Source organism: Callorhinchus milii, unplaced genomic scaffold (genome assembly GCF_018977255.1).
Source record: "Callorhinchus milii isolate IMCB2004 unplaced genomic scaffold, IMCB_Cmil_1.0 Scaffold1, whole genome shotgun sequence".
In the NCBI taxonomy this organism is placed as follows: Eukaryota; Metazoa; Chordata; class Chondrichthyes; order Chimaeriformes; family Callorhinchidae; genus Callorhinchus; species Callorhinchus milii.
In genome coordinates this window covers 64,627,585-64,651,898 of record NW_024704742.1, presented here as the reverse complement: position 1 = coordinate 64,651,898, position 24,314 = coordinate 64,627,585, and the positions used below count along the sequence as shown (strand labels likewise).

Here is a 24,314-nt window from a genome sequence, read left to right as displayed (position 1 = left end):
TTTGAGAAGAAGGGGAGAAACCCAAGCCGTACCAATACGTGCCTCTGCATAGAAAGAGACAGAACATGTGACTGTTTTAACTGTGGAGTACATTTATCCACTGTATATATTTGATGTAAAGTTACCGATGTCAGCTATATAGAGGTTGCAATCTATTTTGCTCAAGTGCACCTCCTGGTGTCTTAATGGTACTACAATTGTAATGGTATCTGCAGTTTTTATCTTGTTGTACGATTCAGCGTGAACCACTTTCTAAATGTGAAATTTACTTTTTATCAGTGTACAAATAAAATCATCTGATGGAATAGGAAGGGAGAAGTATTGGGAATTCAAACCAGATACCAGAATGCATGATCAAAAAATAAGTGCAATGACTTTATCGTGTTTGTTTTCATTTTATTTTATGTTGGACTTGCTGAACAGTTGTTTCATTGTTATGTTTTCTCCAGCACTGCATCACAAGTTTATGCAACAGCAGCTACAGTGAGCTAGGATTGCAGCTCATCATTGACCTTCTGACCCTGAAGAATAATTCTTACTGGCTTGTGAGGACTGAGCTGTTGGAAACACTGGCAGAGATGGATTTCCGGTACACTTCAACTGTTTCTATTTTGTTGTTTAGGCTTAGGAGGTGTAAGTAGGATTTTTTTTGTTTTAATTGAATGCAGGCTTTATGAAACCGTGTACATCTAAATAGTGCCAACAGATTAGCTTCTCTATCGAATAATTTTCTCCAATTTTCTCCTCTCCTCTCCCAAAGGCGGTGACTCAGGCTGGGGTACAGTTCCATTCTTGGCAGCAATCCTCCAGTACCTCGCCCAAGTGGCCTATCTTCATGTGTGAGCCTGAACGGTGAGTCTCGACAGACTTTTGTACCGTGGAGAGCATCACAGCCAAGCCTGACCCTGTCCTCAGCCGACAAGTTATGTGCACTGGCCAGTAGGAGGTACTGGATAGCAACACTGATTGTCCCACACCCCTACTCCTCCCGCCAATTGTAGCACTGTACTGAGCTCAGCTACCTCAGCACAGACCAGAGATCACTTCTGGTAAATGCTTTGTATGCTTCAGTCAAAAGAGGTGCTTTTCAGCCATTGGCCCTTTCAACGAACTTTAATGAAAATAGATGTGAACTTCACTTTCAAAATATTAATACTCAACCCCCAGTCTTAAACCATCATTTCAAATGAACTCAAGAGCCAGGATTGCAAGAGTTAATGGTATTCATTTTATGGAAAATAGTTGACCGTTCCCATATTTCTGTGAACTGAACAATTTTAAAATCGAATCTGTTTCTCAGATTAGCCGGTTTCTTGGAGAGAAAAACAGTAGAACTTCACAAGGGTGATCATCACTACACTGGGGTACGTTTTGCTCTCTAATGTCTGGAAGCATTGATTTTAGGGAGAGAGTATTGCAGCTGGTTGGTTGAACACGAGCATAAATTCAGGAATGTCACTGGAAGATCTAAAGGAGCAGGTTATGAGAACATAGAATGCTTCACCACAAATGTCTTGAAGCCACAATTACAATTGCCATGTAAAAACAAATTGGCTAAGTGTTTAAAGATGAGAATTGGGAAAGAGTAATTAGCTCCAGTGAATGAGTTACTGTGTAAACCTTGCTGCAGTATAAATGGGTTGCACAGAATCAGGACTTTGAGATCATATGACTTAAGTACAGGGTGTCCACCTAGTCCTCTTACACCCTGTTACAAGACAGTGATAAGAGACAACGGAGGAACTGAAACAAGCGTCAGAGATGCATTTCTCCTCGTCACTCCATCATGTTATGGAAGACATCACACTGAACATGGCGACAGATTATTATCTGTCATGAAAATGATGGTGCTCACACACACTGATCCTTTGGAAGTCTAAACATAGTTAAACACTTGTACTAAATACAATTAAGTATTCCTAAATGTTAGCACACCACCCACCTTTGATTCCTGTAATCTCTCACACTACTGTCCCATCTCCAACCTACCCTTCCTTGCCAAAGTCCTGGAACGCATTGTTGCAGGTCAACTTCAGTCATACCTCTCCCTCCACTCCTCCCTCGAGTCCCTGCAGTCTGGTTTTTGCCTGCCCACAGCACAGAGACAGCGCTTGTCAAAGTCACAAACAACGTCTTCTCTATCTGTGACCGGGGCTCCCTCTGCCTCCTTGTCCTCCTGGATCTCTCTGCCGCGTTCGACACAGTCGACCTCCTCCTCCGCCGTCTGTCCTCCCTCATTCACCTTAGTGGGACAGCAGTCGCATGGTTCGAGTCCTACTTAACCAACTTCCTCCATTTCATCTTTGCGAATAGTTTCTCCTCCTGCCCGCCCGGTCACCTGCAGGGTACCCCAGGGCTCCATCCTTGTCCCCCTTCTTTTCCTTATCGAAATGCTCCCTCTGGGCGATGTCATCCACAAACACGGGGTAAACGTCCACATGTATGCTGATGACACAGAAATCTACTTTGCCTCCTCCAGTACTAACTCCGGGTTTGCCAATGTTCTATCAGCTTGTCTGCAGACATCAGAGCCTGGATGAGTGCAAACTTCCTGCAGCTGAATATGGACAAGACGGAAGCCATACTCTTTGGCTTCCGTCAACGTCTTCACTTCTGTGGATCTAAACTCCTCAACCTACCTGGGCTCTCCCTCAGACTCACCAAACCAGTATGCAATCGAGGCGTTGGTTCAACCCCCAACTGTCCTTCCTCCCCCACATCAGGTCCCTGACCAGGACCGCCTTCCTCCACCTCCGCCATATTGCCCGCCTCCAACCGTCCCTTACCCCAACTGCAGCCTGAACCCTTGCGAATGCATTTGTCACCTCCGCCTGGATTACTCAAACGCACTCCTCGACGATCTTCCCAGCTCCACCATTCAAAAGATCCAGCCCATTCAGAACACTGCTGCTGGTATACAAGGCGGAGTAATTGGGAGATGGAATTCCAGAGGTTGGGGGCAGAGTGGCTGAAGGCTCTCCCGCCAATGGTGGGGCGGGTGGGTCGGGGGACGTGGAGAGGCCAGAGCCGGCTGAGCGGAGGAAGCGGGCAGGTTGGTAGGGGGTTAGGAGGTCGCAGAGGTAGAGTGGGGCGAGGCCATGGAGGGCTTTGTAGGTGAGGACTAGGATCTTGAACTGGATCCTCTGAAGGATAGTGAGCCAGTGGAGTCGGGCGAGAATGGGGGAGATGGGATCACGGAGTTTGGTGCGGGAGAGGACACGGGCTGCAGAGTTCTGGATTATCTGCAGTCTGTGGAGGGAGGAGTTGGGAAAGCCGACAAGCAGAGCGTTTGCATAGTCGTGCCTGGAGGTGATGAAGGCATGAACAAGAGTTTCAGCGGCCTGAGGGGTGAGGTAGTGGCGGAGTTGGGCGATGTTACGGAGGTGAGGGAAGGCAGAGCGGGTCATGGCTTGGATGTGGGGAAGAAAATACAGTTGAGGATCGAACAAGACACCTGGGTTCCTGACTGGAGGTGAGTTGTACTGTGCAACCATAGAGATTGATGCTGCCAGAGCCTGAGGTGCTGAGGCGCTGGCGCGAGCCAATCAGGAGGGCCTCAGTCTTGTTCACATTCAACTGTAGGAAATTTGCCCTCATCCAGGACTTGATGTCGGACAGGCAGTCTGTCAGGACAGCAGTGGTCCTGGAGTTGAGGGTGGAGGCAGAAAGATAGAGTTGGGTGTCATCCGCATACATATGGAAGTCTGCGGATGATGTCACCACGGGGGGAGCATGTAGATATTAACGAGGAGAGGGCCAAGGACAGAGCCCTGGGTGACGCCAGACGTGACAGTGTGGGGGCTGAAGGAGAAACCGTTAGAGATAACAAAGTGGAGACGGTGAGAGAGATAGGATTCGATCCAGGCTAGGGCAGGTCCGTGAAGCTTAAGTAAAGAGAAGAGGTGGTGTATGAGAATGGAGTGGTATACTTACCTGGACCAAACTCCGTTCCCATATCTCACCAGTTCTGGCCAAGCTCTACTGGTTCCACATCACCGAATGGATCGACTTCAGGATCCTCACACTCGTGTTCAAATCCGTTCGCTCTCTGGCACCTCCGTACCTCTCTGACCCCCTCACTTCACAATCCACCAACTGGTGCCTCTGATCAACTGGCACCGACCTCCTGCTCGTCCCTCGCACCCTCCGCCCCACCATCGGTGGTCGTGCTTTCAGCCACTACACCCCGAAAATCTGAAACGCGCCCTCAATCCCTCCGCCTTGCCCCTTCTCTCCCCTTTTTCAAGTCCTGCCTGAAAACCTTCCTCTTCGACCATGCTTACGGCCACCTCCCCCCCGGCTCGGAGTCAGGCTCCGCCACTGTTAAGAGTTCCGAAACTCTACCCTGCGTGGAGGGCGCTATATAAGCGCAAGTTGTTGTTGTTGTTCTAAATACAATTAACATCATTCTTCCACATGTTTTAGTTGTTGGTCAGTGCACTGTAGAAAAACACATAGGAGTAACATGACTTTGTGGACACCTTGTACATCAAGAACATTTTGCATAAATGTACTGTTGATAAAACTTGACATACTGTGGACTCGGTTAGTTATAATGCTGCTATTATTAAGGTAACATGACAATATCACTATTTAACTATCATTGAATCATTCAGATGGCTGTGCGAGTTGCCGTATTTGTGGTTGAGAGCAGTCGGGTTGCTAGCAATATGGATCTGGAATTCAGCTAGATTCATCCTGCATTAGTTTATCCCAAAATTGAGTGGCTGTGGTGTACTATTTAGAAGTGAAATATTGAAGTTAATCAAGGATATTAAGGCTTAAATAATACCCTGTTTGTGCCTACCTATCAAGTTGGTTGAATGTTTTTATTTTAAAGATGTTAAAGCTACAGGAACGTGCTATCAATGATGTGGTTATTAATTTGCTGGGTGATGAAGATCCAAGAGTTCGGCACGTAGCAGCAACGACATTAGTAAGGTAACCATGGAAATGAAAATAATTGGGAGAATTTAACTATTCAGATGAGAGGTTATTTTGTTAACCTACAGTGATGGTTGGGAATATCAATTTTGTCCACATCTAATGATTTGCTTGTTTCAACCTTGAGGCGCGGGATGTGAAGCAGGCTGGAGCCCAATGAGCGGAGGGAGCGAGCAGGTTGGTAGGGGGTTAGGTGGTCACAGAGGTAGGGGCAGCAAGACCACGAAGGGCTTTGAAGGTGAGGACCAGCATCTTGAACTGTATCCTCTGTGTGATGGGAAGCCAGTGGAGTCGGGTGAGGATGGGGATGATAGGGTCACGGAGCCTGGTGTGGGAGAGGACACGGGCTGCAGAGTTCTGGATGATCTGCAACCTATGGAGAGAGGAATTGGGGAGGCCGACAAGAAGGGAGTTTGGGTAGTCGAGCCTGAATGTAATGAAAGCATGTAAAGCCTGCAGTGTGAGACTGTAGTGGAGCTGAGCGATGTTGCGGAAGTGGGGAAAGGAGGAGCAGATCATGGTGCGGATGTGGGATATGAAGGCCAGTTGATGGTTGAACGAGGTTCCGTATTGGCTCCGTGAGGTGGAGTGTGCATCCAAGGATGGTGATGCTGTCAGGGCCCGAGGTATGGAGGCGCTGACGGGAGCCAAGCAGGAGAGCCTCAGTCTTGTTGATATTTGACTGCAGGAAGTTAACTCTCATCCAGGACATGGTGTCTGGCAGACATTCTGTCAGGGCAGTAGTGGTTCTGGAGTCCAGGGTGGAGGCAGAGAGATAGAGTTGGGTGTCATCCACTTACATGTGGAATTTGGCCCCATGTCTGCGGATGATGTCACCGAGAGGGAGCATATAGATATTGAAAAGGAGAGGGCCAAGGACAGAGCCCTGAGGAACACTGCACATGACGGCACCCTGGCTGGACGAGAAGCAGAGTGCATTGTCTATGATTCTAACCATTAAAATTGGTAATATTAAGTGAAAAAATTTATTTGGCTGCAGCTTGGGCTGAGGATTTCTAAGCATATTTTCATACAATTATTGCAAAACCTTGTAATTCACATGAATCTGTCACCAGGCTCTCTACAATTATACGTATTTCAACTTTTCTTCCTCTGTTGTTCCAGGCTTGTCCCTCGATTGTTTTTTGACTGTGATCAAGGACAGTCTGATCCAGTGGTAGCAATAGCCAGAGACCAAAGCAGTGCATATCTGCAACTGCTGATGCATGAGACCCAATCTCCATCTCACTTTGCAGTCAGCACTATTACCAGGTACTTGTTTTGAGATGCTACTTTTGTTATGGTTGTCTTAGTTATTTACAAATTGCAATCCATTTCCGAAGGGAGAACTTATTTCCAGCTAGTACCACTTAATAATAATAATAATTATCTTTGCATTTGAAATAGCGCTTATCATGTCGTTGAGACATCTTAAAGTGCTTCACAGTGTATATTGTAAAGTGGATTGACTGTGTATTTTGTGGGCAAAACTTTACCCCTAAAAGCTTGGCTTATAGAGATAGCAGGAAACTAGTGGGAAGAATCCTTGCCCCCAGTGATATTGTGCCTCTCCAAGTCCTGTTGATCAGCCAGGTTGGCTGGGCTGCCTTCAACAGAGCCCTGGATCACTGTGGAGCTGCCTGGCTCAGAAACCGCTGAGATTGCCAAAGAAGTTTGACTGGATGGTGGCATTCCATTGCCAAACCTGTCACCTTGGAGTCAGCTCAGCCCCAGTGAGACCCTGGTTTCCTTCTCATCCCTCCCCCTCCACCAGGAAAGAGTGCAGTTTTAAGGGTGGGGTTAATGTGACCAATATTTAAGAACCATTACAGCTTATATTTGGGAAGAGGTATAAGAATACTGTAAGCTTAAAAAAAAGGTCTGCTTCCTTATACTCTTGTTCTTTGCTGTCCAGTCTTTTTGTTTTGGGTTAGGGGATTAAGAGACAATTCAAATGGCATAGAATTTAACTATACTTTCCAGCAGAATGTGCAGCCCATTTTAATAAATGTAAGAGCTCATGATACTACAGTGCTTTTTAATGTAATGCATGAAGTGGTGGAGTTAACTAAGTAAACCTCATATAAATTGCTCATGTTATTTATCAATCATATCAACACATGACTTTAGAATACATTGCAGATGATGTGATTACATTGGGTTTGTTCAGTTTCCCTCTATTTTGTTGGGTGAATTCAGTAGTAAACAAGAGGCGAGAAAATTGACAATTGGAATACCTATGCTTGTGTACTCTTTAGCACGGAAGCACCTAATGAAGGAAACTGGATCTCAGTCTACTTTTAAGTGTCAGAATATTGCAAGTTTTCACCAAATCCTGCTAATGTGACGAGGCAGTGTGTTGCAGTGCAATAAGGCAGCTGAACATTAGCGTCCTGCATGCGATTGTCACTCTTATTGCTGGAAGTTGAATGAATACAAATTTTAAATTGTTGAGTAGTGTGTGATTTTTTTTCTCTCTCCCCATCTTTTTCCAGAACATACAGAGGATTCAACATTTCACAGAGTACCACTGATGTAACAATAGAAAATAATCTCTCCCGCATCATTACTGCTGTGTCTCATGCATTAACGTCATCTACCTCACGTGCCCTTATAGTGAGTAATTGCTTTTACCGTATATTTATGCATGGAGTAAGTGTGAGCATCATCCAATTTAATGGTTTAAAAGGGTGCAAATTTAGTCTCGTTAATTCCTAAAACTTGATACATTGGTTCATTTTTACCTTTATTTGAAAGCATAACTTTACCAGCTGCTAATATATGTAATGTAACTTTGTCTAAATAAACTCTGCTTCTCTGTCTTCTTACCACTCTCTATCCCCCATCTGCTACTGAAAATGTTTTACCTTAATTTCTTCAAGCTCAGAATACAAATGAGCTATCATGTACATGGACAATTATGGGTCATTGCTCCTTTCAAAACATTTTTTTAATGCATGTACTTTTGTATTCAGAACAGTATTCCAAATTTCCAATAAGGAATTGAGGAAACTTTTTCTGAAAATGAATTTAGAGTGTTTTTTGTAATGAATTAAGTAAGCATACTTAATTAATTACAAAAAACACTCTGAACTCATTTTCAGAACACAGCACAGCCAAACACAGTTGTTGCAGATGTGGTCAAATGTGTTCTTGTAGTATCAGACTTTTATATCATCGTCAATTGGTGAGCCCCAGAATGACGTATGTCAGAAATTGCAGAAAAGAGAAAAGAATGTTAACTTCACTGTTAATAAACAAGGTTTTAACCATTATTTTTGATGCTTTGTCTCTGTTTTAGCAGTACTTGTAAGATTTCCTTTTTTTTCCAGCTTGGTTGTTGTGAGGTCTTGTGCCTGCTTTCATTGAACTACCCTGTGTGTAATTGGAGCATTGGCTGGCATTGTGGATATACGGCAACTAGTTCACAAGCCTCCAGAGTCCATCTCTACAAAAACAGGGGACGGTCATTCAGGTATACATTAAAGTTCATTGAAGCTTAAGTAAGGCTGAATACTGCATTCAATAATTATTATCATAATAATTAATAATCCTTGCATTTGATATATATATATATATTACGTTGTCAAAACATCGCAAAGTGCTTCATAGGATTTCCTGTTTGTTGATGAACACAACAGCCAATCTTTTGCACACTATATAAACGGACATGAAGGGTTGTTGTCCAGGACACAGGAGGAAAACTCCCTTCTCTCTTTGAATATTACCACCATATCTTTTGCAACATTTACCCAAGCTGTTGGGAAGTGATACCTTCATTTAATTGTCACCAATGTTTGCTGCTTATTAGATCAATTAATTTGAGTTATTACAACAACAACAACGAGATTCCATTTATAGAGCACCTTTCACGTCAGGAGGACATCCCAAGGCGCTGTACAGTTGGGTCAGGACCCGAGCAGGGGGGAAATGGTCAGGGTGAGGGAAGGGAAGGGAGGGAACGAGGAGGGGGGGAAATGGTCAGGGTGAGGGGAGGGAAGGGAGGGAGCGAGGAGGGGGTAGAGAGTCGAGAGGGGAGCTGAAGGCACGGTCAAAGAGAAAGGTCTTGAGACCGGCCTTGAAGGAGGAAAGGGAGGAAGCGGCGAAGGCACTGGGGGATGGAGTTCCAGAGCCTCGGGGCTGAGAGGCTGAAGGCCCGGCCACCGATGGTAGGGCGGTTGGGGCGGGGGATGTGGAGCAGACCGGAGCCAGAGGAACGGAGGGTACGGGCAGGTAGGTAGGGGGATAGTAGGTCAGAGAGGTAGGAGGGAGCAAGGCCGTGAATGGCCTTGTAGGTGAGGATGAGGATCTTGAATTCGATCCTCTGGGGGATGGGGAGCCAGTGGAGGCGAGCGAGGGTGGGAGTGATGTGGTCCCGAAGCCTGGTGCGGGACAGTACACGAGCTGCAGAGTTCTGAATGACCTGCAGCTTGTGGAGGGAGGTGGCGGGAAGGCCGGCGAGGAGAGAGTTCCCATAGTCCAGCCTTGAGGTGACAAAGGCGTGGACCAGGGTTTCAGCAGCGTGAGGGGTGAGGTAGTGCCGTAGTCTGGCGATATTCCGGAGGTGATGGAAGGCGGTGCCAGTTGTGGCGCGGATATGAGGGAGAAAGGACAGCTCAGGGTCGAACAGAACCCCGAGGTTCCTGACTGGCTTTGAGAGGTGGAGAGTGCAGCCTTGGATGCTGATGGTGTCAGCGCCTGAGGTGCGGAGGCGCTGACGTGAGCCAATCAGGAGGGCCTCAGTTTTACTCACGTTGAGCTGAAGAAAGTTGTCTCTCGTCCAGGACTCGATGTCGGACAGGCAGCTGTCAGGACATCGGTGGTCGTGGAGTTGAGGGTAGAGGAGGAAAGGTAGAGTTGGGTGTCATCCGCATACATGTGGAAGTTAACTCCATGTCTGCGGATGATGTCACCAAGGGGGAGCATATAGAGGGTGAAGAGGAGGGGACCGAGGACAGAGCCCTGAGGGACACCGCACGAGACAGTGCGGGGGCCGGAGGAAAAACCATTCGTGGAGACAAAGTGAAGACGGTGGGAAAGGTACGACCTAAACCACTCAAGGACAGGGCCTTGAAGGTTGAGGTGGGAGGACAAGCGGTGGAGGAGGATAGCGTGGTCGACCGTATCGAATGCTGCCGATAGGTCACAGATGGTCAGGATATCATTGGTGACCTTGACCAGGGCAGTTTCTGTGCTATGGGCAGCACGGAAACCCGACTGAAGGGGTTCGAATAATGAATGGGTGGAGAGGAAAGAGCGCAGCTGGGAGGCGACAACTCGTTCCAGGACCTTGGACAGGAAGGGGAGGTTGGAGATGGGCCGGTAGCTTGATAGCTGCGACGCATCAAGGGAGGGTTTTTTCAAGGTGGGAGTGATGGTGGCAGTTTTTAAGGGAATGGGAACAGAGCCAGAGGAGAGGGACAGGTTGACGATGTCTGTGATATGTGGGGCAAGGAGGTGGAGCTGGGAGATAAGGAGTGGAGTGGGGATGGGGTCAAGGGAGCAGGTGGTGGGTTTCAGGGATAGGATGAGTTTGGTGACAGAGGGTGGGGAAACGGGTACGAAAGTGTGTAGGGGTGGATGGGTAGGAGTCGGAGTGTGGGAGGGCGGGGGTGGGGGTGGGTGGATGTTGGAGGGGAAGTGACCGCGGAGCGAATTCCCTTGATTTTGGATTCAAGGAAATCCAGCATCTCCTCGCAGTGAAGGTTGGAGGAGATGACCTGCGCGGGGTGGCGGGGGGGACGGAGGAGTCGGGATGTGGTAGAAAACAGTAGCCTGGGGTTGTTCTTCGCCTCCAGGATTATCCTGGAGTAGAAGGACGACTTGGCCGAGGCTAGAGTGGAGCGGTAGATTTTGAGGAGGTCCAGCCAGATTTGTCGGTGGACCGTTAGGCCAGATTTGACGCAGGTGCGTTCAGCGGCCCACACCTGGCTCTTCAGTGAGCGGAGGTGGGTGGTGAACCAGGGGGAGGAGCGAGAGTAGGAGACAGTACGGGAGGTGATGGGGGCAAGAGTATCGAGTGTGGAGGAGAGGGTGTTGTGGAGGAGGGTGAGAGGAGAAGAGGGGTCAGTGAGGGTTGAAGGCCAGAGGGAGAGGAGTTCAGAGGACTCCAAGGCAGCGGTTAGGGATTGTGGGGGTAACTTCTTCCAAGGGCGGTAGAAGATGGTGGTGGGTCTGGTGGAGGTGGGGAGGGGGATGGAGGTGGTGAAGGAGATGAAGTGGTGGTCGGAGATGGCCTTGTCGGTGATAGTGACATCCGAGACACTGAGGCCCCGGGTGATCACCAAGTCGAGTGGGTGGCCGTGACTGTGAGTGGGGGAGTTGATGTGGAGGGAGAGGTTGAGTGAGGAGAGCAGGGAAGAGAAGTCTGAGGAGATGGAGCAGGAGGGGGTGAAGTGCAGGTTGAAGTCGCCCAGAATGATGAGGCGATCAGCGTAGAGGCAGAGAGATGTAAGAAGTGTAGAAATATCGGAGTTGAAGGTGGGAGAGGTTTTAGGGGGCCGGTAGAGGAGGAGGATTTTGAGTGAGAGAAAGGAGGGGTGGGAGAGGGTGAGGTGATCGAAAGAGGGGAAAGAGCCAGAAGAGTAGGGGGATAGGGCAAGAGGTGTCCTTGAGATAAGGGCAACACCACCGCCACGGCGGTTGGGGCGAGGGATGTGGTGGGAGGTGTAGCCGGGTGGTGTGGCCTCCGTGAGGGGAAGGTGTCGCCTGGGGTGAGCCAGGTTTCTGTTAAGGCCATGATGTCAACGCTCTCATCAAGGATGAGATCGTTGATGACCAGGGCCTTGTTGCACAGGGAGCGGACATTTTGCAGTCCGATGTGGAGGGAGCGGTTGACAGAAGGGTGTGTGGGAGGGGAGGGGGTCCAGGTTGTGAGGCAGGGGTGGGGGAATGGGGATGAGGGAGGAGAGGTTGACTCCCCGGGTCTGTGTCCGGGGTGGCTGGCGAGTGTGGTGGGGAATGGGGCAGTCGGTGTGGCTGCTGCTGGACAGCCAACACCGAGTGCCGCGGTGAGCCCGGCGGAGGATTCCCAGGCTGGAACAGAGGGAGGTTGTGGGAGGGTCAAGTGGGGATAGAAGACGAGAGGGACGGAGAGAGAGGAGGACAGAGTGAGAGAGATGCAGAGGGGGGAGGGTTTTGGGGGTAGACAGGAAAGAGGGGGTGAGATGGCTCGGGTCAAAGCGGCAGCCATAGTGCGCATGCGGGGACCGGGAGCGAGCGGTCAGGTGGATGGTATTATCCCATAGGCTGGGGCAGCCAACCCAACAGGACCATGGTGGGCTCTGATGTGAGCCCTGGGGGGGGCGCAGAGGTTTTTTTTTTGTTGCGTGCGCACACTTCTGAAAACTAAACTATGACGTCAGTGGTTCCCCCGTTCCGCCCCCACCCGTTCCCTCATCAGCCCCGCTAGCTGCACTCCCTGCCGCCTCGTGCTTAAATACCTGGGTAGGAGGCCCAGGCTCCTCCCCACGCTGTCCTGCCGCCTCTCCCCGTATTAATACTTTTTGAGAGAATATATTTAATCTTTAAATATTTGTGTGAAGTATTTAAAATCCATTGTTAATTCACTGTGAGGTTTATTAATGCACTGTTTTGCTTTCAGCGTATCACAAAACAGTCCAACAGATGACTCTCGAAAGGGCTGTACTGTGGGAATGGTCAATATGATACTTTCTCTGCTTTCATCAGCCTGGTTTCCTTTGGACCTTTCTTCCCATCAAGATGCCTTAATATTATCTGGAAATTTACTGTCTGGTAAGTGCAAAGTTGTATAGAGGAAATATAAGCAAAATGTTTAATTTTGCATTAAACTGTTTTCATTATGCAAAATGTTGAGAAACGCCTCTGTTTGAACTCAAACAGTTTACAAGTATGTAAAGGATGCATTTGAGGAATTGGCTGATTTATTGCATTGCATCTCAGTGAGCCCACTTTCTCACTATTTGTTGGTACTACCATTCTGTCCTGCATACCTTCAGAAAACAAAGTTGTCTTGTTTTTTGTTTTCATCGAAGAGACCACGACTGTTGAATGAGGCATGATTGTTTAGACAGTCTTTTCAGCCAGTTGTCTTTTCTTTATTGCACCCCCATCCACCCTCAATTTGCCTTCCCAGTCAGCTGTGTAAAGTCCTTTGTGACGTCATCCTAACATGAAAGTCACTACATAAATGTGAATATAATATTGTTTTACAGTTCTTGCATAGGAACGTAACATTTGTGTGGTTATAGTATCAGGAGTAGACAGACCATTAGTTTATCTAATCTATACATCCAACTTCCCAATTCCTTTGAATTCCTTGCATCTATCTCATCATCTTACAACCACGTGGTTGAGGGCAGGATATTGGACTCATTAACAAAAATACCTTGATGCTGTAATGGGAGTCTGGGGAAGAGGAAAGTAAGAGCTGACTCCAGGGTGACATGCTTGACAATGGAGTGTTGGAATTGGGTAATTCCTCTGGCAGTCTAGGTTGACCATTTCCTGAGCCAGATCCACAAATCTAGTGATCTTATGAACACTGAAGTCTTTTCATTTCCAGGACCTACCTTATTATTAACTTGAGAATCATCAAGACTACCACTTTGAAATGGGCTACCTTTAAAGAATAGTTGCAGTTTTGTCATTGTGCAGAAGCAAAAAACCAAAAAACTTTTTTTTTGGAATACTTGATAGCCATCGCACCAAAATCTTTGAAGAATCCCTGGGGCACTGAAGATGATACCGGTGTGTCCAACAAGCAGGAGGAGCCATGGCCTGCTTTGGCTGACAGGACCCTGGTAGGCATGGTGGAACAGCTCTTCTCCCATTTGATGAAGGTCATAAATATCTGTGCGCATGTGATTGATGATGTTGCACCTGGCCCAGCTCTCAAGGTATGTGAATAACTTTCGTATTTATTCATTTCAATTTGAAAGTAAAGATCACAGAATCCTAGAAAGTTTGCAGTATAGAAGAGAATCATAGAATCTTACAGCACAGAATGAGACCATTCGGCCCATCGTGCCTGTGCCGGCTTTTTGAAAGAGCTACCCAACTCACAGTGCAGAAGGAAGCCATTCTACCAGTTATGTCTGCTTTTTTACTCGCTTCCTCAACTGGAGCCGTCTATTCAAATCTCATTCCCCTGTTCTTTCCTTCTTCCCTTGAATAATTTTTCTGAATTATTTATCCAATTACCTTTGAAGTGTTTGTTTTGGACTCAGCAGCTTCAACTGCTATTTGCGGTAAGAATGTTCTATATTCCACCACCCTCTGTGTGCAAACAAGACAAAATTGTGTAACTGCGTGCTTTTTTTTACTGGTTGCAATCTTCAATATATACCTTTTTGATACCGGCAGTGGAAATCTCTCTCTCAAAACCATTTATAATTTTGCAAAACGTTAGATTATCCCTCTCTTTTTAGTTCCAGTGAAAACAATTGCAGTTTTTCAAGTCTTTTCATAACTCATTCCTGGTATCGTCCTAGTAAATCTTTACTGGGTTTTAGTTTTAGCTATCTTTTTGCAATTAGATAGCTAAAACTGGATGAAGGGGGATTGAGCCCAATGCACTAAATGGCAAGACAGTTTTATGTCCCTGAATTTTTTTCCCCCAATGCGGAGAATTTTCTGATCTTAGCCACACTGTTACACCCCAGATATTTCCCAATAGGGAGCAGAGAAAACTGAGGTAAATTGTCATTGCTGCTCTTGTGCACATCTCGGTGACTAGTTATTTTGAGTTATTGCTTACAATTGAAAGTGGGTGTCAGATATGGTTTCTGTTGTCCTATGTTCTTTTTTAAAAAAAAATAACAGGCCACAGGTATTCAGGTTGTAAAGCAATGCTAAAGTTCGTCCATAAAATATACAGTCAATTCACTTTACAGTATATTCTGTGAAGCTCTTTGAGACGTTTCAACGACATGAAAAGGCGTTAAATGCCAAGTATTATTATTATGATATTTAAATACTTATGTATAAGTGCAATTAAATTTAGATGCTCAGTCCATTTCTAATATATCAAGTAGGCAGATGGTAGAAGAGTAAACCTGATTTTGTTTTTCCTGATGAAACTCATGAGCAAATGCCATAATGTTCTGCTGCATGTGTTTGGTTTCACAGGCAACTCTGCCTTCACTTGCGAACACCCCATCCCTCAGCCCAATCAGGCGCAAAGGAAAAGAGAGAGAGTCAGTGGAGCAGACAACTGCACCAATGAGTCCAAAGAAGATAACTGAATCCAATCAAGGTAAGAGGCATATGCTTACTGCTCACCCACCCTATTAATAGGTGAGATCAGTCAGGCCCTGGTTAAAAGATAGAGTACCCTGGATGTGCTGGAAGTGATCCACTATTGATGTTTGAGTATCGATATCTGACATTGCATTCTACATTTGGTTAGCAGGATACTGCCTCCCAATGAGGTTTAATTGTTTAGTAGAAAGTCACAATCCTGCTTGAATGCTGAGCGGTGAAAATGTTTGACCTTGCAGACCTTTATTCATGGATGTGGCCACTAAAACTGGGTTTTGGGGGCAAGAGAAAGAGAAAAGAGGCTCTACCTCTGAAATATTTGCAAATAACAATACAATAAATATTAAAGTATTGCTATGTTGACACCAACATGTTCAAGAGATCAAACAAGAGACGAATAGATCACTGACTCCAAATCTCATGTGTGGTAGGGCAAATGGGTCAAATTTACTTATTTCCACGGTAAACATATGTAATTTTTCTTTGGCGGTCAGCCAGGCGTCTGACACATGAGGAAACCCAACCCATCCTCTAGAGTATCCAAACCAGACAGAGTTCCTCTATGCCATCTATGCATGTAAATTTCCATGTCTGGAATGGAGCACACACTTTCTGGATAAACGCATCCTACTTACCTAATTCTGAAAAGTAGGTTCCGGTTAGCAAGAACCAAGGTTTAGGGACCCCAGAATGTGCATTGCGTATTGCTGGGATTAAGCCAGGTAAAGTGCTTAGTTTACCATTGAGTTTCCTGCTGCTTGTTCAGCTAGGAGTACACCGTCTGTTTGGGGGCTTTAGTTTGTCCGATTAATGGGAGATGAGTGGAAAGAATCCCTGCCCCTCCCAAGTCAAGCTGGGCTGGCTTGTCTGTCATTGGTGTCTTGGAGGACTGTGGACCCAACTGGCTCAGGATAGAACTCAAGACTGTCACAGGTGGTCAGTATTGATTCTGACTTTCTTTTGCCAATCATGCATATCATTTTGGAACCACCTTAGTCCCAGACGACCCCGCTTACTCCTCCACCCGCGACCCCCCCCCCCCCAACCCCACCCCGGTGGTTAGTCAATCATTTGACTACCGTCAAGCACAGGTTTAACACCTCACTCGATAGATGGAAAATATATTCTGGGAATATGTGTACTGGGGCTACCAATGGAGACAGTGAAGGTAAAATGTGTCATTAATTGAAGGTGAATAGCATCATGAAGTTGGGAAGGCCAGATTGGCCCAATGTGGTTCTCTTATGATTTCATTAAGGAGAAAGGTGGTATTGTAAATTTATTTTCCGAGTTTTTGAGGTATTACCTAGTAACCAGCCTACAGCCTATATGATGCAAATTAAAATAGTTTTAACAATTTGTATTTTGTTTTATTTTCGGGTAACGCTTTAGCTGCCCGGCCTACAGATACCGTTGGAGCTGCGCCAACAAGCAAGTCCACCTCCGTGGGTAGTTTTTACCACCTTCCCCCATATCTGAAATTACATGATGTCTTGAAGGCTACCTATGCAAACTATAAGGTACACAGCAGTGAACATGTTACTGAATATGTACCTGAAAGAGTGTCATAACACTCTGGCACCTATTTACAATGTATTGTACATTGTACAATGTATTATATATATGTAAAATACTTATTAGGATTACTATAATTTAGCTGGCTTCAAGCTTCTACAAGCGATGGAAAGAAGAGTCTGACTTTGTTTGGAATTGTTTTCATCTGTTAATATATTTTAATCAATTTAGGTAAATACAATAGAATACAAAATTACATTTCTATAACGCCTTTCACGTTGGGAGGACGTCCCAAGGCGCTGGATCGGTGGAGGGTAGGAGGGTGGCCGAAGGCTCGGTCGAAGAGGGTTTTGAGAAGCGCCTTGAAGGAGGCGAGGGAGCAAAGCTGTGGGATGGAGTTCTATAGGGTGGGGGCAGGGAGGCTGAAGGCTTGACCCCTGGCGGTGGGACAGGACGAGCAGGGGATGTGAAGCAGGCCGGAGCCTGCTGAGTGAAGGGAATGAACAAGTTGATATAGCATTTTGATCAGCTCTGGAGGTGGTGCTTCTTTGCTACCTTCTAAACCTACACTATTTCTGTTCTGTAATGTACCTTAATTCAGTTTACAAGTCAAGGTAACTTTGGGACAACGACAACCTTTTGTCATATGGCAGCCAGCCACCTGAAGTCACAATGAAAACCAGACTTATTTTGTAATGCAATATTGACAATTTTTTGCCAAATATAAATGATGGAATATGGAATTGTGTTTTATAAAGTTTTATTGAAATACAGTTACCAATGCACAAATTCTGGGAAAACAGATGATAACTACTTTCTATTTAAAACGTGAAACCGTTGGTGGTGCCTGAGAGCAAGCTACTGTCTTGTGAGGGAAGAGAAAAAAGAGGGATTGTGCACTTGAAAAAGGTTATAAACTTGTGAATAAAATAATGTCTTAAACTTTGCTCCCTCCCTCTTTCAGGTTACCTTGGACCTTCAAAACAGTAATGAAAAATTTGGGAACTTTCTACGTGCCGCTTTGGATGTTCTATCTCAGCTTTTAGAGATTGCAACCCTTCCTGACATTGGGAAGGTATGTGCTGTGTATGTTTTACAAAGAATGTATAGCACGTAAACAGGCCACTTAATTCAACCAGTCCGTGCTGGTGGTTATACTCTACATGAGTTTCCATCTATTTCTTACTCCCTCCCATACCCATTCTGTTCTCTCGCTCATGTGAAAGTTCCACAATCTCACTACCCTCTGCGTCAAGTAGTTCCTCCTTGATTCTCTTTTAGATCCCCTAGTTGCTATCTTATTCCCTGTGTTTCCTGGTTCTGAACTCCCTAAACAGCCTATTTATGCTAACTTTATCAAACTCTTTTATGTTCTTAAACACCTCTGTTAGGTTCCCTCTTAAATGTCTCTTCTGTAGCAAAAAAAAGACCTAACCTTTCCGGCCTATCCTGATAGCAGTAATCTGCCAGCCTTGGTATCATCCTATGTCGCACTCTTTCCATCACTGCTTTATCCTTATAGTGTGGAGACCAGAATTGGATATAGTGCTGAATATGGTCTCACCAAGGTTTTGCAGCAATTCAACATCACTTCCTTTTATACTCTAGCATTCAAGATATAAAGCCGACAATCCCACTGGCCTTTTTAAAGTCTTATGTGCCGTTACATTTTGAGATTTGTGAATCTGAAACCTCAGATCGCTTTGCGCCTCTATTCCTCTTAGGTTCATACCATCAAAACTTTAGATGGATTTTTTATTTTTCCTGCTGAAGTGAATTACTTTGCATTTGTCTACATTGAACTTCATTTGCCATCTGTCTGCCCATTCTGCTCACCTGTTTATGCCTTCCTTCATTCTTCTGCAGTCCCCTTCACAATTAAGCATAGCTTCTGTTTGATGTCAACTGCAAATTTTGACACCACATTTCCTATACCTGAATCTAAATCATTTTATGTATACGGTGAACAGTAACCTAAGAAAATTTTGATATGTATTGTGGTTGGTTTTCCATATTTATGATTTTCTTAAGTATTTAATTGTGCTGATTCCTTTCATGGAAGAAACTTGCACGAGCACTCTCTTTAAAAAGAATTAATTAGAAACATTCTGCTTGTGGGAACCAGTAGGATAACGTATTGTTTTTAACAACCTCTTCACAGTGCGTGGAAGAAATCCTTGGCTACCTAAAGTCCTGTTTTAGCAGAGAGCCTATGGCAGTCATAATTTGCGTACAGCAGGTAAGTAGTAACAGGTTAAGAGTCTTAGATGAAGTACATAAGTATATGATTGGGTTGCATGAAAAATACTATTGCATTCAAATCAATATGTGACTCCCCAGAAGTGATGCTTCCATCTATTTAACAAAAAATCTACCTAGTTACAGCTACTACAGCTTGCAGCTATGTTACACATCTCCAGATAGATTTGTTGAAATTAGTAAGTTTCCCCATACAAATAAATGCAATTGAGAATACTTAGCATCAAAATTATAAATAGATAGAAATGTCTGGGAAGAAAATGCCTGGATTGCAACCATTTTAATAATGTTGTAGCTACTCTAATTATAATACCTATTATGGTCTCCCCAAATGATGGAGGCAAATGGTGTACACCAATGGAGGTGTCGGAAGCTGTCATAATCCTGCCCAGCAGTCATAAAGCCACCAGCAGCCTCAATCATACGCACTAACCACTCGAAATTCAAAAGAAAAGAAAGTCACTATTTACCCATTAGCAACATTCAACATTTCAGTAGCATTTCTCTACACTTTAGTTTCTAAAACCGATTGAATCTCCACTGTATTAAAATTTTGTCTTGAGGTTTTCCGTTCAGTTAACTGAAGTGGCCAGTGCCACTGTGTCACCTCCTGTCTCTTCCCTGAGATGCAGGTGAATGAGAAGGATAATAACCAGAGAACTGGAGCTGGAAAGCATTGAGAAAGTATCAGTTAGGTATTGATTGCTCACTGAGGAACAAGGTAAAAAGAGGAACAAGGTAAAAAGAGGAACAAGGTAAAAAGAGGAGCAAGAACAAAATGTGAGGCATGAAGAGTGTAAATAAGAAACCAAAATGGTAGAAAGAATTAGAAAAAAGGAGATACTATATATACTTCTCCTTCTACCCCTACACACTATTTGTGATTGTCTTGATTATTTTGTTAAATGTTTTTAAAATCATTTTCTCACCTAATGTGCTCAATACTAAACATTCTTTGAACTCTAGCTATTGAAGACTCTTTTTGGAACAAACCTAGCATCTCAGTATGACAGCTGCTCATCCAACCCCAGTAAATCTCAAGGCAAGGTGCAGCGTCTTGGCTCCTCTAACCTGAGACCGGGACTGTATCACTACTGCTTCATGGCGCCCTACACTCATTTCACTCAGGCACTTGCTGATGCTAGTCTGAGGAACATGGTCCAAGCTGAGCCTGAACAAGACACATCAGGGTAAGGCATTTACACGCAGACCCAGATTTGTTTGTGCTATACAGAGTGTGGACGTAAATATTACATTTGGAAGTCAGTGCACTGTCAACAGAAGAATTACATTTATTCCTAGAAAGCATAGGTTTATTTGTAGTTAAAAAAGAAATTCTGATTTGCTGTGTAATGCGATCATTCTGTTGAATTACACTAAAACATTTCAAGTTAATTAAGCACTTTGAACTATTTTTTGAAGCAAGTGTATCTATATAAAATATAAACCACCAAAGCAACAAAAAAAAGTATAATTATATGCTGCAAAAATAAAGAAAAAATTGTGCCTGAATCATTCAACTTATTACTGTAAAAAAAAGTACAAGAGAAAATGCTAATGTTTTGTGCAGTTGAATTATTTTAAAAAAGTATTAAAAATGTACATATAAAAATCCTGTTTTAAAGTGAAGATTTTGGTTATTTTCCTCCCAGGTGGTTTGATGTGCTACAGAAGGTTTCAACGCAGCTGAAATGCAATATGACAAATGTCACGAGACATCGAGCTGACAAGGTGTTTATCCCTTCATTTAAAATCGTTTTTTTGTTGAAAAACAGTTAATTTAAATTGTGATATGCTCGTTTGTGAACAATCTTATTTCTGGAACTTCCATGTGTATGCATGCAATTCTGTTTGCTTTGGATACTCTTAAGCATGATGATGGTTTTTCTCATGTTTCAGACACCTGGCTGACCAAAAAAGTAAATTGTCTGTTAACATTTGGTCCTTGTTGGTTCCTCATCATAGCTTTAAGAGGAGGCAGTAAAACAGCACCAGTTCTTAGCCATACTTCACTGGTGTCTCCAGCTGTTGCTGGCTTGATTGCTGTATCCTGCCAGGCAAAATCACAGGACTGTGATTTCCCTTTAGGAAGTGTTGATGTAATACATCATAACTTCTGGGAACTCCCTAGTCCAATCCGCTATGTAAATATAGCCTGCTGAATAGAGCTCAATTTGTTTCCCTGAAAAATGTTTGTCACTTATAAGCATTGCTTCTGGGGATTCCATGCATTAAGGACGAGCAATGAAAAGGTAATTTGAATGATCATTGCAGACTCAAAATGCCCACTGGTACTTTGCTTTTCTGGATGACTAAATGAAAATATGCCGTGACTAGTCACTAACGCCTTAAGTCAAGAAAATAATAATGGTATTTGTTTCTAATTAATGAGTCAGTTGGATGTTGAAGATTCCATGGTACAATTCGAAAAGAGAAGGGATTTTCTCCTGGTGTCCTGGCCAACAATTCCTCCAAATAAAATTGGTCACTCACTCCACAGCTGTTTGTGAGACATTGCTGTGCTGCGTGTGCCTACAAATACACAGTCACTCCATTTCACAGAATTCCTGTAAAGTGCTTTGAGATGTCCTTCCATCGTGATAAGGCGTTATAATAATAATAATCCTGGCATTTGATATAGCGCTTTTCACGTCAGGAGGACGTCCCAAAGCGCTTCACAGAACTCACTGTAAAGTGAATTGACTGTATATTTGTGGGTGAACGCGGCAGCCAATTGCGCACAGCAATGTCCCACAAACAGTCGTGGATTGAAAATGACCAATTTATTATTGCTTTTGTTTTTTGGAGGGGTTATTATTAGGCGTGTGGAGTAAGGAAACTTGCCCAAAGTTTCGCCCTCTGCCTGGAATTGAACTCAGGTCTCTCACTTGCAAAGCGAGTGCTCTAACCACTGAGCTACAGGCACGGATTATTATAAATGCAAAATTCTAACCTGCCTCATTGTAGTATTACAATCCTGCCTTGAGATGGATTAGAAATGGATTGTTTAGCTGTGGTAATATTAAATGTTTAAATTGTTTTGTGTTTTTACTTAGAATATGATACACAACTATATCCGGCTCTTCGAACCACTGGTTATTAAGGCTTTAAAGCAGTACACAACAACCACCTCAGTATTTCTGCAGAGACAAGTGCTTGACCTGTTGGCCCAACTTGTGCAGCTCAGAGTGAACTACTGTCTACTTGATTCGGACCAGGTTTGTTCTTGCTTTGCGATGAGATGAAATGTAAATTGGCAAAGTAGATTTTTTTAATGTTCCTATTTGTCAGAGGGTGGTGGATGGTCAGAAGATTCAGGATTTAAATTAATTGCGTATCAGTGAAAATATCTTCAGTCCATAAAAGAATGACTTTAAAGAAGTGAAGGGAAAGGAATGGCTACATTTTTCACCTCCCCTCCCCACGGCATACATCCTTGTCCCACTGAGAATGGGCGGCTGATCTGTTCCAATTTATTAACAGATTCAAGAATTAGGATTATGTATTTCAATTTTTTTGGTTTCTGCGGGAAAGTTTCCCCGAATGGTTAAAACTTAAAAGTTGCAGTGAGTGACATTTCATTCAACATAAATAATCATTTGGTACGACTGGCCAGCTGCAGATAATGTAGCTTCTGAAAAGGTCATTTTTGTTAAGCCAACTGTACCCTAGAACCGATTTAACAAGTGATAATGACCTGAGAAGATTTGGTGTTCCATCACTAGGAGGATACATTAGCCTTCAGTTCTGTAATGCTTTGCAATCCCACTATATGTTGTCTGGGTCAAATATCTCTGATGCCATGTTACAACAAAGTGAAAAAATTATAACTGAAGAGCATTTTCTGATATATTTATTCATCTTCCTGTTTAGGTGTTCATTGGGTTTGTTCTGAAGCAGTTTGAATACATAGAGGTTGGCCAGTTCAGGTGAGTGCTTAAAAACACCAATATAACCTCAGCATAAAAACGTAAACTATCATGAGTAAGAAACTTTGAATCTAATCAAGGGATTCAGATACTCTCAGTGTTAAGAGCAGATCTGAAAAAGTTTGAAACGGTTGTCTGATTGGATTTTTAACCTTTTAACATAGCTGACGTAAAAAAGGACTTATTGTGGTTTTACATGAAATCTTTATGTGGTTTTGATGTGTTGTGTGCCAGCAGCAGCTATCAGTAAAGAACCTCCATGCTCTTGATGAGTGAGTGCATTCATATGACTGGATTAAAATAATTCTACATCAATCCAATGTGTATATTGTTAGATAATCTGCAGTTGATGCCCTGAAATTCCATATTCATTAAATATTGAATTTAGAAGGTTTTGAAAACATTCCCACCTACGTCCAAAATGAGCCCAAATCCTTATCGAAAGGTTCCATTTGTGAGCGATGAAATCTACTGAAATCTACTGTGTCACTTATTTAACAGGGAGTCGGAGATGATCATTCCCAACATTTTTTTCTTCTTGGTGTTGCTGTCATACGAACGCTATCATTCCAAGCCGATTATTGGAATTCCCAAAATTATTCAGCTGTGTGATGGAATCATGGCCAGTGGCCGGAAAGCTGTAACACATGGTAATGAAGTGCACTCTGATTATGCTTTATCTTATTGTTGCATAACTATTCTAAATTCTTCAGTCACAAGTATTGATAGCAAAGGGAAAAAATTCAAAATAATTCTAAAGTATTCAGTTGTTGCTGATAAAGTATTTTAGGTTTCTGCAAAAGAATGTAAACTCTTCAAATTTTATTGTGGATGTATCCGAGTTCATTTTTAAATCAGTTCATCACGAAAATAATTGCTTCTCTGTTTTCATTTGAAACATTTTTTACACCTTTATAAATGCAAGAGTAAAGAGTAATGAATTAATGTTATGGTTTTTTAATGCAATAATGAATAAGAATAAGGCTGGGAAACATATTTCAGTATGGATAAGCATAAAAGGAGCAAATGCCCAAATGCGTCTCTTATCTCAATCTTAAATTAAGCAGCTGACTATTCAGCCAACAAAGTATTCGCTAACTAGGATTATTCTGTTATTCATTCTTCACTCTACCTCACTATTAGTGATTGAGCATTCAGCCCCTATGCCTCTGCAATGCTCTTCCAAAACCCCACTGCTTTACTTACTCCCTCCCTGCAAAACCCTCTTAAAGCATAATCTTTTGTCTGTGCTTTTCCCCACAACTTTAATTCTCTTATCTCTGCTTGATACTCTGTCTCATATATGTCAAAAGAAAAAAATAAACTTGTTTTGCTATTGCATCTTATATCTAGAAATCTTAAAATATTTTACGGAATTACAGTCAAAAATAGTAACTATTTTGTGAGCAAAGCAAGGTTGATGTT

General features: G+C 43.8%; 1 protein-coding gene across 1 annotated transcript in view; it reads left to right on the top strand.

Annotated features, from left to right (window-relative positions):
- Positions 1-24,314, top strand: part of htt (huntingtin) — a 111,046-nt gene that overhangs the window by 46,097 nt on the left and 40,635 nt on the right. Inside the window, exons 19-35 of the mRNA XM_042342911.1 lie at positions 450-589; positions 1,301-1,364; positions 4,841-4,941; positions 6,070-6,216; positions 7,440-7,560; positions 8,277-8,419; positions 12,548-12,699; positions 13,624-13,823; positions 15,055-15,181; positions 16,579-16,706; positions 17,666-17,776; positions 18,863-18,940; positions 19,927-20,150; positions 20,613-20,691; positions 22,017-22,178; positions 22,834-22,889; positions 23,391-23,539. Of these exons, the coding sequence (XP_042198845.1) occupies positions 450-589; positions 1,301-1,364; positions 4,841-4,941; positions 6,070-6,216; positions 7,440-7,560; positions 8,277-8,419; positions 12,548-12,699; positions 13,624-13,823; positions 15,055-15,181; positions 16,579-16,706; positions 17,666-17,776; positions 18,863-18,940; positions 19,927-20,150; positions 20,613-20,691; positions 22,017-22,178; positions 22,834-22,889; positions 23,391-23,539 (2,182 nt within the window). The remainder of the gene's footprint in view (positions 1-449; positions 590-1,300; positions 1,365-4,840; positions 4,942-6,069; positions 6,217-7,439; positions 7,561-8,276; positions 8,420-12,547; positions 12,700-13,623; positions 13,824-15,054; positions 15,182-16,578; positions 16,707-17,665; positions 17,777-18,862; positions 18,941-19,926; positions 20,151-20,612; positions 20,692-22,016; positions 22,179-22,833; positions 22,890-23,390; positions 23,540-24,314) is intronic.